Source organism: Scyliorhinus torazame, chromosome 12 (assembly GCF_047496885.1).
Source record: "Scyliorhinus torazame isolate Kashiwa2021f chromosome 12, sScyTor2.1, whole genome shotgun sequence".
Taxonomy (NCBI): domain Eukaryota; kingdom Metazoa; phylum Chordata; class Chondrichthyes; order Carcharhiniformes; family Scyliorhinidae; genus Scyliorhinus; species Scyliorhinus torazame.
Window position 1 is genome coordinate 213,727,685 of NC_092718.1, and position 15,778 is coordinate 213,743,462.

At 53.2% G+C, this 15,778-nt stretch overlaps 1 protein-coding gene across 1 annotated transcript in view; it reads left to right on the forward strand.

Annotated features, from left to right (window-relative positions):
- LOC140387128 (uncharacterized) overlaps nucleotides 1–15,778 on the forward strand; it is a 186,293-nt gene that overhangs the window by 33,307 nt on the left and 137,208 nt on the right. The window contains exon 8 of the mRNA XM_072470139.1: nucleotides 4,925–5,048. Coding sequence (XP_072326240.1) covers nucleotides 4,925–5,048 — 124 coding nt within the window. The remainder of the gene's footprint in view (nucleotides 1–4,924; nucleotides 5,049–15,778) is intronic.

Genomic DNA, 15,778 nt, shown 5'->3' on the forward strand with positions numbered 1-15,778 from the left:
GTATATCCTCCCCTCAGTACCAATGTATGGGGGGGGGGCAGGATATTCTCCCCTCTGTACCAATGTATGGGGGGACGGACGGACGACAGGATATCCTCCCCTCTACCAATGTATGGGGGTGGGGGTGCGGCAGGATATCCTCCCCTCAGTACCAATGTACGGTGGGGGGGGGGACACTAGGATAACCTCCCCCCAGTACCAATGTGTGGGGGACGACGACAGGATATCTTCCCCTCAGTACCAATATACGGGGAGGGGGGGCAGGATATCCTCCCCTCAGTACCAATGAACAGCGGTGGGGGGTGGGGGGGACACAGTATATCCTCCCCTCAGTACCAATGTATGGGGGGGGCAGGATATTCTCCCCTTTGTACCAATGTATGGGGGGACGGACGGACGACAGGATATCCTCCCCTCAGTACCAATGTATGGGGGTGGGGGTGCGGCAGGATATCCTCCCCTCAGTACCAATGTATGGGGGGGGCGGCGGAATATCCTCCCCTCAGTACCAATGTACGGGGGGACGGGGGACGACAGGTTACCCTCCACTCAGTACCAATGTGTGTGGGGGGGGGGGGAGAGGATATCCTCTCCTCAGTACCAATGTGTGTGGGGGGGGGGGGAGGATATCCTCTCCTCAGTACCAATGTACGGGGAGGGGGGGCAGGATATCATCCCCTCAGTACCAATGTACGGGGAGGGGGGGGTGGGGGGAACAGGATATCCTCCCCTCAGTACCAATGTACCGGGGGGAGGGGACAGTATATCCTCCCCTCAGTACCAATGTACGGGGGGACGGGGGACGACAGGTTACCCTCCCCTCAGTACCAATGTGTGTGTGTGGGGGGGGGGGGGAGGATATCCTCTCCTCAGTACCAATGTTCGGGGAGGGGGGGCAGGATATCCTCCCCTCAGTACCAATGTACGGGGAGGGGGGGGGGGAACAGGATATCCTCCCCTCAGTACCAATGTACCGGGGGGGGGGGGGGGGGGGGGGACAGTATATCCTCCCCTCAGTACCAATGTATGGGGGGGGGGGATATCCTCCCCTCAGTGCCAATGTATGGGGAGGGGGGACGACGACAGGATATCCTCCCCTCAGTACCAATGTACGGGGAGTGGGGGGAGACAGGATATCCTCCCCTCTGTACCAATGTACGGGGCGGGAGGCCGGGGGGACAGGATATCCTCCCCTCAGTACCAATATACGGGGAGGGAGGGTGGGGGGACAGGATATCCTCCCCTCAGTACCAATGTATGGGGAGGGGGGGGTGGGGGGACAGGATATCCTCCCCTCAGTACCAATGTACGGGGAGGGGGGGGGGAAGACAGGATATCCTCCCCTCAGTACCAATGTACGGGAGGGGGGGGCAGGATATGCTCCCCTCAGTACCAATGTACGGGGAGGGAGGGCGGGGGGACAGGATATCCTCCCCTCAGTACCAATGTACGGGGAGGGAGGGCGGGGGGACAGGATATCCTCCCCTCAGTACCAATGTACCGGGGGGGGGGGACACAACAGTATTTCCTCCCCTCAGTACCAATGTACCGGGTGGGGACGACAGGATATCCTCCCCTCAGTACCAATGTACGGGGAGTGGGGGGAGACAGGATATCCTCCCCTCAGTACCAATGTACGGGGCGGGAGGGCGGGGGGACAGGATATCCTCCCCTCAGTACCAATATACGGGGAGGGAGGGCGGCGGGACAGGATATCCTCCCCTCAGTACCAATGTATTGGGAGGGGGGTGGGGGGACAGGATATCCTCCCCTCAGTACCAATGTACGGGGAGGGGGGGGGGGATGACAGGATATCCTCCCCTCAGTACCAATGTACGGGGAGGGGGGGCAGGATAGCCTCCCCTCAGTACCAATGTACGGTGAGGGAGGGCGGGGGGGGGACTGGATATCCTCCCCTCAGTACCAATGTACCGGGGGGGACGGGACACAACAGTATTTCCTCCCCTCAGTACCAATGTACCAGGGGTGGGGGTGGGGGTGGGGGGGGGGTGGGTGGGGGGGGGGGGGGGGGGGGGGGGGGGGGACGGACAGGATATCATCCCCCTCAGTACCAATGTACCGGGTGGGGACGACAGGATATCCTCCCCTCAGTACCAATGTACGGGGAGTGGGGGGAGACAGGATATCCTCCCCTCAGTACCAATGTACGGGGCGGGGAGGGCGGGGGGGACAGGATATCCTCCCCTCAGTACCAATATATGGGGAGGGAGGGTGGCGGGACAGGATATCCTCCCCTCAGTACCAATGTATTGGGAGGGGGGTGGGGGGACAGGATATCCTCCCCTCAGTACCAATGTACGGGGAGGGGGGGGGGGATGACAGGATATCCTCCCCTCAGTACCAATGTACGGGGAGGGGGGGGGGCAGGATATCCTCCCCTCAGTACCAATGTACGGTGAGGGAGGGCGGGGGGGGACAGGATATCCTCCCCTCAGTACCAATGTACCGGGGGGGGGGGGGTCAGTATATCATCCCCTCAGTACCAATGTACCGGGTGGGGACGACAGTATATCCTCCCCTCAGTACCAATGTACAGCGGGGGGAACGACGACGACAGGTTACCCTCCCCTCAGTACCAATGTACGGGGAGGGGGGGGTGGGGGGGCAGGGACGACAGGATATCCTCCCCTCAGTACCAATGTACGGGGAGTGGGGAGGGGTGGGGGGAGACAGGATATCCTCCCCTCAGTACCAATGTACGGGGAGGGAAGGCGGGGGGACAGGATATCCTCCCCTCAGTACCAATGTACGGGGAGGGAGGGCGGGGGGGACAGGATATCCTCCCCTCAGTACCAATGTACGGGGAGTGGGGGGGTGGGGGGGCGGGGGGACACACAGGATATCCTCCCCTCAGTACCAATGTACGGGGAGGGGGTGGGGAGGAATACTCTGATTATTAAAACAGTTCACAACACGTTTCTACAAAAAACAAATGGTACAAGCACTAAACTTTGCGCTGGAGAGACCAGATACCCTCGCCTCTGTACCAACAGAAGGGAAAGGAAGGAGGTATTGGGGAGAGAGGGGAAAGGAGGGTGGTGGGGAGGGAGGGAGTCGGGGTGTTGGTGAAGGTGGGGCCCAATAGGGCACTGCCTGAACTATCTACAGAGGCAGAAAAGCAAAAGAACCTTCAACTATGATGTGCCAGATTCTGGGAGTCCCCCAGAGGGGGTGAGGGGCGACATAGTGTCAGGCATGAGTGAGACCCGCATCCCGCTACAGAGCAAGTGCTCCTTAATTTGGAAAAGAAAAGAATTGGGTACTCTAAATTTAATTTAAAAAACTATAATTTCCTGTTTTAAAGCAACAAACTGCTTCCTCAAGTAGTCAATCCTGCTTTTGCATCGTTCTCAAGTACTAATATATTAAAAAAAAAATTTTTTTTAGAGTAAACAGTTTTTTCCAATGAAGGGGCAATTTACCATGGCCAATCCACCTAACCCTGCACATCTTTGGGTTGTGGGGGTGAAACCCACGCAAACACAGGACGAATGTGCAACCTCTACAGTGACCCAGAGCTGGGATTGAACCTGGAACTTCGGCGCCGTGAGGCAACAGTGCTACCCCTCAAGTACTAATCTTGAACATTGAATTATTTGGTTCAATTGGTTTGATGTTGCAGTAAGTTTTCAGACTTGAGTTGCAATATTCCAAATTATTGTGAGACTACTGTAAAGCCTGGAGATTTAAGTATGTATCAAATTGTGAAAGAAGATTTGACAATTGCATGTTGCCAGTGACCATTTTAAAATTCCAGATTACTAATACACTTAACGCAAACAGTTAATCCTAATAACGCAGTTAAGTTTCCCGTACCGGCCTCCCCGAACAGGCGCCGGAATGTGGCGACTAGTAACTTTATTGAAGCCTACTTGTGACAATAAGCGATTATTATTATTAAAGACAAGTACACCAGTTGCTTGCTTGCCATATTTTCAGTAAGTAAAGAACCATTAAGGATTATGCCAAGCATGTTAACATCTTTGTCTTTTAGCACAGTTATGTAAGTAAAACTTTAGGAATTTGAAACTATGCAGATGATAAATAGTTATATTACTATGCTGCAGATCAATTCTTCCCAGCGTGTACATCTTGACTGCAATATGTGAGAATTCATCAAATATTTGTATAAGTTATAAATTATTTGGAATTAAACTCTATCCAAGGATAAGGTAAATTGTTTCGATAAAATGAGGAGCTTTAGAGAACTATCATGAAATAATACCAATGTTCTGGTTGCGTTTTTGAATCACACATTTCTGTTTTATTGAGATTGCTGTTGCCTGGGTTGGATTTTCTGTGTAGTTATACCAGAATTATAAACCTTCCATTTATGAATGGATTCATAATATTGTTGCGCAAAGTAATGAGGGAATCTTTCTTCCAGATGAACTGTTTGAAAGATGCCACCATTTGTATTCAGATAATGGATCAGTTTTCACAGAAACATAGAACACAGAACGAAGCTAATCGGTCCAATGTATTTGTACCAGCTCTTTGATTTTTACGCAGGAAAATTATTGATGGGGGGATCCATAGAACTTTTATAATGCTGGAGGGAGGTCCCAGAAACAAAATAACTCTTGGAATAAAGTATTGATAAACATTGACTGTTAGTATACTGGTTTGATGCTTGAGTGTTTTGCCACAAGGGCGTTATCAGCTGTAATTACTGCAGGTTTATTGAGAACATCTGCAGTGATTACTGAGTAACTGTCAGAGTATCATATATTATAAATCAAATGATCAAGAAAACGTTACTTGGATATAGTTCATTTACATAAGATGTTAAGACGCAAAGGGACATTTTCAATCCTGACTTGTTTCCACTAGATGTGTTAGATTGAAATGACCTGATCAGTTATTTTGACAAACAATATCCTCATTCTGTTATGCCTTGCAGTCAACTTCGGCACCCGAGTTTCCTGCTACTGATGGCTGTGTGCCAGATGTCTGATCTGGATCAGATCCGTTTAGTGTATGAGAGAATTAACCTTGGTTCCCTTTATGGGGTATTGCACGAGAGGGTAAGTTAGTGTTTTCTTCATATAATTTGGATCTTTCAGTGATTATTGTGTGTTCTGTTAGATACTATTTGCTGATTGGACAGTATGTACAGTAACATTAGAATTTGACTATGTAGCTCAGGTTAAAACTTTCTAACTGCATTTAATAGAGAAAATACGAAAAAATACAGAAACAAAATAATGGGCGAGATTCTCCGACCCCCCGCCGGGTCGGAGAATCGCTGGGGGCTGGCGTGAATCCCGCCCCCGCCGGTTGCCGAATTCTCCGGCACCGGATATTCGGCGGGGGCGGGAATCACGCCGCGCCGGTTGGCAGACCCCCCCCCCCTGCGATTCAAAATGGCGCAAATCAGTCGGGCATCGCGCCGCCCCAAAGGTGCGGAATGCTCCGCATCTTTGGGGGCCGAGCCCCAACCTTGAGGGGCTAGTCCCGCGCCAGACGAATTTCCGCCCCGCCAGCTGGCAGAAAAGGCCTTTGGTGCCCCGCCAGCTGGCGTGGAAATGACATCTCCGGGCGGCGCATGCGCGGGAGCGTCAGCGGCCGCTGACGGCATTCCCGCGCATGCGCAGTGGAGTGAGTCTCTTCCGCCTCCGCCATGGTGGAGACCATGGCGAAGGCGGAAGGGGAAGAGTGCCCCCACGGCACAGGCCCGCCCGCGGATCGGTGGGCCCCGATCGCGGGCCAGGCCACCGTGGGGGCACCTCAGGACCCCGGAGCCTGCCCGCGCCGCCTTGTCCCGCCGGTAAGGTAGGTGGTTTAATTTACGCCGGCGGGACAGGCATTTTAGCGGCGGGACTTCGGCCCATCCGGGCCGGGGAATCGCGGGGAGGGGCCCACCAACCGGCGCGGCGCGATTCCCGCACCCGCCGAATATCCGGTGTTGGAGAATTCGGCAACCAGCGGGGGCGGGATTCATGCCAGCCCACGGGGGGTCGGAGAATCTCGCCCCAGATGAGGTATCACAGAATACTTCACTTAAGTTGATTCACTCTTTTCCAAAGCATTTAAGTTGACATCGTCTTTCAGCTCTCCTTGGTAACTTTTGAATATGAGTGCAAGATGCGAAACCTTACTTAAAAAATTAATTTCATGGAACCACTATAAAGTCACATAGCAGCAGAGCAGAAGAGCAAACTGAATACCAATGTGTTTTTATATAATGCCTTTATTATAGTAAGATGTGACAAGGGGCGAAATTCTCCAGAAACGGCGCGATGTCCGCCGACTGGCGCCCAAAACGGCGCAAATCAGACGGGCATCGCGCCGCCCCAAAGGTGCGGAATGCTCCGCATCTTTGGGGGCCGAGCCCCAACCTTGAGGGGCTAGGTCGGCGCCGGACGAATTTCCGCCCCGCCAGCTGGTGGAAAAGGTCTTTGGTGCCCCACCAGCTGGCGCAGAAATGACATCTCTGGACGGCGCATGCGCGGGAGCGTCAGCGGCCGCTGACAGCTTCCCACGCATGCGCAGTGGAGGGAGTCTCTTCTGCCTCCGCCATGGTGGAGACCGTGACGGAGGCTGAAGGGAAAGAGTGCCCCCACGGCACAGGCCCGCCCGCGGATCGGTGGGCACTGATCGCGGGCCAGTCGACCGTGGGGGCACCCCCCGGGGCCAGATCGCCCCGCGCCCCCCCCAGGACCCCGGAGCCCGCCCCCGACGAATATCCGGTGCCAGAGAATTTGGCAACCGGCGGGGGCGGGATTCACGCCAGCCCCCGGCGATTCTCCGACCCGGCGGGGGGTCGGAGAATCTCGCCCCAGATTCCAGCATCCGCAGTAATTTACTTTTAAACAGTCACGTGCTCCGTGGAGCTCACCTCCTTAAAGGGGCTGTGCTACTAGTTACCTTTCTGCCATTTCGGCCTTCTTCTCAGCTCTGTCTGTCTTGTCTGAAGTTTTCTGTTCTTGTAATTTTCACCTCAGATTTCTTGGAAACCCCTGTTCATTTCTCTAGATTCCTTAACTAGCTGATCTTTAAGTATTCAGCATCTCTTTTCTTAACTATTACTCCTTAGTATGGCTTTTCTTCTCACAAGACTGAAAGAGATGTTTCCTCTTTAGCCTTCTAAAATCAACTGCTTCTGGCAGAGCTGTGAGAGCTGCCTTCTCTCTCACTACCTATCTCCAACTGCTATAAAACCAGCTAAAACTAAACCTAAAAGGCCTTCCCACCCTAAGGTTGCTGGTTGCTAAGCAAGAACTTTATGCATCTACAAGCTTGTTTACTTTTCATGCCGTAGCCCTCTCTAAGCACAATTGAAGCACAGTTTTATCTGAAACCAAAAGCCCCCAGATGCAACCATTGGGCGGGATTCTCCGACCCCCCGCCGGGTCGGAGAATCGCCGGGGACTGGCGTGAATCCCGCCCCCGCCGGTTGCCAAATTCTTCGGCACCGGATATTCGGCGGGGGTGGGAATCGTGGCGCCCCGCCCCCCCGGCGATTCTCCGGCCCGTGATGGGCCGAAGTCCCGCTGCTGGAATGCCTGTCCCGCCGGCGAGAATCAAACCACCTCTCTTACCGGCGGGACAAGGCGGCGCGGGCGGGCTCCGGGGTCCTGGGGGGGTGCTCCCACGGTGGCCTTGCCCGCGATCGGGGCCCACCGATCCGCGGGCAGACTTGTGCCGTGGGGGCACTCTTTTCCTTCCGCCTTCGCATGGTCTGCACTATGGCAGAGGCGGAAGAGGCCCCCTCCACTGCGCATGCGCGGGGATGCCATGAGCGGCCGCTGACGCTCCCGCGCATGCGCCGCACGGCAAAGTCATTTCCGCGGCAGCTGGCGGGGCACCAAAGGCCTTTCCCGCCAGCTGGCGGGGCAGAAATCAGTCCGGCGCGGGCCTTGCCCCTCAAGGTGAGGGCACGGCCCCATAAGATGTGGGGAATTCCGCACCTTTGGGGCGGCGCGATTCGCGCCGGTCGGCAGACATCGCGCCGATTGCGGAGAATCCCGCCCATTGTGTCTAACAAGAATCTAACTATAGGTTTATCCCTTATACGGCAACACTGAATGAAACTCACTTAAAACAATATCTTATTTATAATATTTAACGATACAAATATAAAGCCCTTAAAACTATCTTTGTTTTCCTGACATTCTACATTGGATTTGGAGGTAGGAGAGCACTTTGGGGTCAGTGACCACAATTCGGTGACGTTTACGTTAATGATGGAAAGGGATAAGTATACACCGCAGGGCAAGAGTTATAGCTGGGGGAAGGGCAATTATGATGCCATTAGACGTGACTTGGGGGGGGATAAGGTGGAGAAGTAGGCTGCAAGTGTTGGGCACACTGGATAAGTGGGGCTTGTTCAAGGATCAGCTACTGCGTGTTCTTGATAAGTATGTACCGGTCAGGCAGGGAGGAAGGCGTCGAGCGAGGGAACCGTGGTTTACCAAGGAAGTGGAATCTCTTGTTAAGAGGAAGAAGGAGGCCTATGTGAAGATGAGGTGTGAAGTTTCAGTTGGGGCGATGGATAGTTACAAGGTAGCGAGGAAGGATCTAAAGAGAGAGCTAAGACGAGCAAGGAGGGGACATGAGAAGTATTTGGCAGGAAGGATCAAGGAAAACCCAAAAGCTTTCTTTTTTTTTTTTTATAAATGTTTTATTGAAAATTTTTCCCCAAACAACAATTTTTCCCCTCTTACAAAGCAAACGCAACAATAACAATACAGAAATTTTAAACAATACACAAGTAACAAAACCCCTTTATCTTTGACCTAAACTAAACCCCCCCTCCCCCCCCCCCCCCCTCCCCCTGGGTTGCTGCTGCTGGTCATCTGTCTTCCCTCTAACGTTCCCCTAGGTAGTCGAGAAATGGCTGCCACCGCCTGGTGAACCCTTGAGCCGATCCTCTCAGGGCAAACTTTATCTGCTCCAGTTTAATGAACCCCGCCATATCATTTACCCAGGCCTCCAGTCCGGGGGGTTTCGCCTCCTTCCACATGAGTAGGATCCTGCGCCGGGCTACTAGGGACGCAAAGGCCACAACGTCGGCCTCTTTCGCCTCCTGCACTCCCGGCTCTTCCGCAACTCCAAATAGAGCTAACCCCCAGCCTGGTTTGACCCGGGCCTTCACCACCCGCGAAATCACTCCCGTCACTCCCTTCCAATACCCTTCCAGTGCCGGGCATGCCCAAAACATATGTGCGTGGTTTGCCGGGCTCCCGCCACACCTCCCACATTTGTCCTCCACTCCAAAGAACCTGCTCAATCTTGCTCCCGTTATGTGTGCTCTATGTAGCACCTTAAATTGAATCAGGCTAAGCCTGGCGCATGAGGAAGAGGAATTTACCCTGCTTAGGGCATCAGCCCACATACCCTCCTCTATCTCCTCCCCTAGTTCTTCTTCCCACTTTCCTTTTAGTTCGCCCACCGACTCCTCCCCCTCTTCCCTCATCTCTCGGTAAATCTCTGACACCTTGCCCTCTCCGACCCACACCCCTGAGAGCACCCTGTCCTGTATCCCCTGTGTCGGGAGCAATGGAAATTCCCTCACCTGTTGTCTAGTAAATGCCCTCACCTGCATATATCTCAAGAAATTTCCCCGGGGCAACTTATACTTTTCCTCCAATGCTCCCAAGCTCGCAAAAGTCCCATCTATAAATAAATCTCCCACCCTCCTAATTCCCAACTGGAACCAGCTCTGAAATCCTCCATCCATTCTTCCTGGGGCGAACCTATGGTTGTTCCTGATTGGGGAGCCCACCAGGGCTCCCCGCACCCCTCTCTGTCGCCTCCACTGTCCCCAGATATTTAATGTTGCCGCCACCACCGGGTTCGTGGTAAACTTTTTAGGTGAGATCGGTAGCGGCGCCGTCACCAGCGCCTCTAAACTCGTCCCTTTACAGGACTTTCTCTCCAGTCTTTCCCACGCCGCTCCCTCACCCTCCATCATCCATTTACGTATCATTGCCACATTGGCGGCCCAATAGTAATCGCCCAAGTTCGGTAGTGCCAATCCTCCTCTGTCCCTACTACGCTGAAGGAACCCCCTCCTTACTCTCGGAACTTTCCCTGCCCACACGAAGCTCGTAATGCTCCTGTCTATTTTATTAAAAAAGGTCTTAGTGATTAGGATAGGGAGACATTGAAATACAAATAAGAACCTCGGGAGGACCATCATCTTAATTGCTTGCACCCTGCCCGCCAGCGATAGAGGCTGCATGTCCCACCTCTTGAAGTCCTCCTCCATTTGTTCTACCAACCGTGTCAGATTAAGTCTGTGCAAGGTTCCCCAGCTCCTAGCGATCTGAATCCCCAGGTATCGGAAGTTTCTTTCCACTTTCCTTAGAGGCAAGCCTTCCATCTCTCTACTCTGGTCCCCTGGATGTATCACAAATAATTCACTCTTCCCCATGTTTAGCCTATACCCCGAGAAATCCCCGAACCCCCTCAAAATTCGCATAACCTCTATCATTCCCCCCGCTGGGTCCGACACGTATAACAATAGGTCATCCGCATATAACGAGACTCGGTGTTCTTCTCCCCCTCTAATCACCCCTCTCCATTTCCTGGAGTCTCTCAACGCCATGGCCAGAGGTTCAATTGCCAACGCGAACAACAATGGAGACAGCGGGCATCCCTGTCTTGTTCCCCTATATAATCGGAAATACTCCGATCTATGTCGACCTGTAACTACGCTTGCCGTTGGAGCCCCATAAAGAAGTCTAACCCAGCTAATAAACCCGTTCCCAAACCCAAACCTCCTTAACACTTCCCATAAATACTCCCACTCCACCCTATCAAATGCCTTCTCTGCGTCCATTGCCGCCACTATCTCTGCCTCCCCCTCCACTGGGGGCATCATTATCACCCCTAATAGTCGTCGCACGTTAACATTCAGTTGTCTCCCTTTTACGAACCCTGTCTGGTCTTCGTGCACCACCCCCGGGACACAGTCCTCTATCCTCGATGCCAGTACCTTTGCCAACAATTTGGCGTCCACGTTCAACAATGAAATGGGTCTATAGGACCCGCACTGCAACGGATCTTTATCCCTCTTCAAAATTAACGATATCGTGGCCTCCGACATCGTCGGGGGTAGAGTCCCCCCTTTCCTGGCCTCATTGAACGTCCTCACCATCAACGGGGCCAACAAGTCCACATATTTTCTGTAATACTCCACCGGGAACCCGTCTGGTCCTGGGGCCTTCCCTGCTTGCATGCTTCCCAGTCCCTTAATAACCTCGTCCACCCCAATCGGTGCCCCCAGGCCTACCACCCCCCGCTCCTCCACTTTCGGGAACCTCAATTGGTCCAGGAACTGCCGCATCCCCTCCTCTCCCTCTGGGGGTTGAGACCTATACAGTTCCTCATAGAAGGTCTTGAACACCTCATTTATCTTTCCTGCCCTTCGCACCGTGTCTCCCCTTTCGTCTCTAATTCCTCCTATTTCCCTCGCTGCTGCCCTCTTTCGCAATTGATGAGCCAACAGGCGACTCGCCTTTTCCCCATATTCATACCTCCTCCCCTGTGCCTTCCTCCACAGTACCTCCGCCTTTCTGGTGGTCAGAAGGTCAAATTCCGTCTGGAGTCGTCTCCTCTCCCTGTACAATTCCTCCTCCGGGGTCTCTGCAAATTCCCTATCCACCCTTAAAATCTCCCCCAGTAATCTTTCCCTTTCCTTGGCCTCTGTTTTCCTTTTGTGGGCCCCAATGGAGATCAGCTCTCCTCTGACCACCGCTTTTAGTGCTTCCCATACCACTCCCACCGGGACCTCGCCGTCGTCATTGACCTCCAGGTATCTCTCAATACACCCCCGCACTCTTGCACACACTCCCTCATCCGCCATCAGTCCCACATCTAATCGCCAGAGTGTTCTCTGCTCCCTTTCCTCTCCTAATTCCAGGTCCACCCAATGTGGGGCATGATCCGAAACCGCTATGGCTGAGTACTCAGCTTCTTCCACCCTAGAGATCAACGACCTTCCCAAAACAAAAAAATCTATCCGGGAGTACACTTTATGGACATGGGAGAAGAAGGAATACTCCCTAGCCCTAGGTCTAAGAAATCGCCATGGATCCACTCCCCCCATTTGGTCCATAAACCCCTTAAGTACCTTGGCCGCTGCCGGCCTTCTTCCGGTCCTTGAGCTGGATCTATCTAGCCCCGGGTCCAGCACCGTATTAAAGTCCCCTCCTAAAATCAAGTTTCCTACCTCCAGGTCCGGTATACGCCCCAGCATCCGTCTCATAAATCCCGCATCGTCCCAGTTTGGGGCATACACGTTAACCAACACGACCTCCATTCCCTCCAGCCTGCCACTCACCATTACATATCTACCTCCGCTATCTGCTACGCTGTTCTTTGCTTCAAATGCGACCTGTTTCCCCACCAAAATGGCCACCCCTCTATTCTTTGCGTCCAGTCCTGAGTGGAACACCTGTCCCACCCATCCTTTCCTTAGCCTAACTTGGTCCGCCACCTTTAGGTGCGTCTCTTGGAGCATAACCACGTCTGCCCTTAGTCCTTTCAAATGCGCGAGCACTCGGGCCCTTTTTATCGGTCCGTTCAGGCCTCTCACGTTCCACGTGATCAGCCTCACTAGGGGGCTACCTGCCCCCCTCCCGTGTCGACTAGCCATTACCTTCTCTAGGCCAGTCCCATATCCCGCCTCCGCGCTCCCGCTCGCTCCCCCAGCGTCGCACACCATCCCCGCCCACCCACTCTTTAGCCATTTCCTTTTCCTTTTGGATTTCCGCAGCAGCAACCCAGTTGTCCCCCCCCCCCTTCTCCCTCCCTCCTCCCCTCCCCGCTAGATCTCTTTCTAGCTTGATTGCTCCCCCCATATTACTTCCGTAAGTCAGCTAACTTCAACTGACCCCGGCTACTCCTGCTCACTCCTCGACCCCCCCCATGTGGGGAACTCCCATCCGCCTTGCGCCTGTCTTCGCGCCTTATTCTTTCTGGTGCGGGAACATCCCTTTACCTGACCCGCCTCTTATGGCGCAGCTCCCTTTCCCCTCCCCCTCCCCTTCCCCATTCTCCAACTATGTCCCGTCTTTCCCCCCTCACCGGCGCCCACATTTCCCCAATGTCTCCCCCCTTCCCTGTTTACTTCTCAATTAACTTCCACCGTAACATTAACAATAACATTTCCTGCAGCATCAGTCCCTCAGTTCCGATCCAATTTCTCTTCTTTGATGAAGGTCCATGCTTCCTCCGCCGTCTCGAAATAATGGTGTCTCTCCTGATACGTGACCCATAGTCTTGCCGGCTGCAGCATCCCGAACTTCACCTTCCTTTTATGCAACACCTCTTTGGCTCGGTTGAAGCTCGCCCTCCTTCTCGCCACCTCCGCACTCCAATCCTGGTATACCCGTACCACTGCATTCTCCCATCTGCTACTCCGCACCTTTTTAGCCCATCTCAGGACCTCTTCTCTATCCTTAAGGCGGTAAAATCGCACGATTATCGCCCTGGGTGGTTCCCCCGCTTTTGGTCTTCTCGCCGGAATCCGATTTGCCCACTCCACCTCCAAGGGGCCCGTAGGGGCCTCAGCACCCATCAGTGAGCTCAGCATCGTACTTGCGTACGCTCCACAGTCCACTCCTTCCACACCCTCAGGGAGACCCAGTATCCGAAGGTTCTTCCTTCGCGCTCCATTTTCTAGGGCTTCGATCCTTTCAGTACACTTTTTATGAAGTGCCTCGTGCGTCTGTGTCTTAACCGCCAGGCCCAGGATCTCGTCCTCAATATCTGTCACCTTCTGCTCCACCACACGGAGCTCTGTCTCCTGGGTCTTTAATGTCTCCTTGAGCCCCTCAATTGCCTGTAGCAACGGGGTCAGCACCTCCCTCTTCAGCAGCTCCACGCACCGTCTCACAATTTCATGCTCAGGCCCCCATGTCGCCTGCGCTTTCTCCGCCGCCATCTTGTACTTCTCTCTTTCTGACCCTTTGGTCGACGATTCCTCGCGCTGCAGCCGCCGCCGCCGGTTTTTTCCTCCTTCGTTTGGGGGGGACTCCCTTCTCACACGCCCCACACCGGGTTGCGTCGTCGAAAAATTCCCCGTTGGGGCTCTTAAAGGAGCCCGAAGGTCCGTCGGAGCTGGAGCCGCCGAAGCGTGCGGCTAGCTAGGCATCACCGCAACCGGAAGTCCCTTCAGTGGCCTTGATGAGGTCTTTTCACAGTTGTTCCCTCTGCTGCTAGAATTCACCTTTGATACAGGCCCTCAGGTCAGCTTGCAGCTTTAAGCTTGCCCTTCCCCCGCCTGCATGCTGGAAGAGGCCCTGTTTATCCTGTAGTTGCAGCCAAATCTTTCACTGTTTCTGCGTGTGTCTGGCAACCAAGAGACATACCCTTCCTGGGGGACACTGTCGGGGGAATATTGCCGCCTTCTTCCCACACCGGGAAATGTCAAACAAATGCCGTGGGGGCCCTGTAAAAGAGCCCAAAAGTCCGTTCCAAGCAGGAGCTGCCGAATGTGCGACCTAGCTCTGCATAGCCGCACCCGGAAGTGACCCAAAAGCTTTCTATAGGTATGTCAGGAATAAGCGAATGACTAGGGAAAGACTAGGACCAGTCAAGGACAGGGATGGGAAATTGTGTGTGGTGTCTGAAGAGATAGGCGAGATACTAAATGAATATTTTTCGTCAGTATTCACTCAGGAAAAAGATAATGTTGTGGAGGAGAATGCTGAGCCGCAGGCTAATAGAATAGATGGCATTGAGGTGCGTAGGGAAGAGGTGTTGGCAATTCTGGACAGGCTGAAAATAGATAAGTCCCCGGGACCTGATGGGATTTATCCTAGGATTCTCTGGGAGGCCAGGGAAGAGATTGCTGGACCTTTGGCTTTGATTTTTATGTCATCATTGGCTACAGGAATAGTGCCAGAGGACTGGAGGACAGCAAATGTGGTCCCTTTGTTCAAAAAGGGGAGCAGAGACAACCCCGGCAACTATAGACCGGTGAGCCTCACGTCTGTAGTGGGTAAAGTCTTGGAGGGGATTATAAGAGACAAGATTTATAATCATCTAGATAGGAATAATATGATCAGGGATAGTCAGCATGGCTTTGTGAAGGGTAGGTCATGCCTCACAAACCTTATTGAGTTCTTTGAGAAGGTGACTGAACAGGTAGATGAGGGTAGAGCAGTTGATGTGGTGTATATGGATTTCAGCAAAGCGTTTGATAAGGTTCCCCACGGTAGGCTATTGCAGAAAATACGGAGGCTGGGGATTGAGGGTGATTTAGAGATGTGGATCAGAAATTGGCTAGCTGAAAGAAGACAGAGGGTGGTGGTTGATGGGAAATGTTCAGAATGGAGTACAGTCACAAGTGGAGTACCACAAGGATCTGTTCTGGGGCCGTTGCTGTTTGTCATTTTTATCAATGACCTAGAGGAAGGCGCAGAAGGGTGGGTGAGTAAATTTGCAGACGATACTAAAGTCGGTGGTGTTGTCGATAGTGTGGAAGGATGTAGCAGGTTACAGAGGGATATAGATAAGCTGCAGAGCTGGGCTGAGAGGTAGCAAATGGAGTTTAATGTAGAGAAGTGTGAGGTGATTCACTTTGGAAGGAATAACAGGAATGCGGAATATTTGGCTAATGGTAAAGTTCTTGAAAGTGTGGATGAGCAGAGGGATCTAGGTGTCCATGTACATTGATCCCTGAAAGTTGCCACCCAGGTTGATAGGGTTGTGAAGAAGGCCTATGGAGTGTTGGCCTTTATTGGTAGAGGGATTGAGTTCCGGAGTCGGGAGGTCATGTTGCAGCTGTACAGAACTCTGG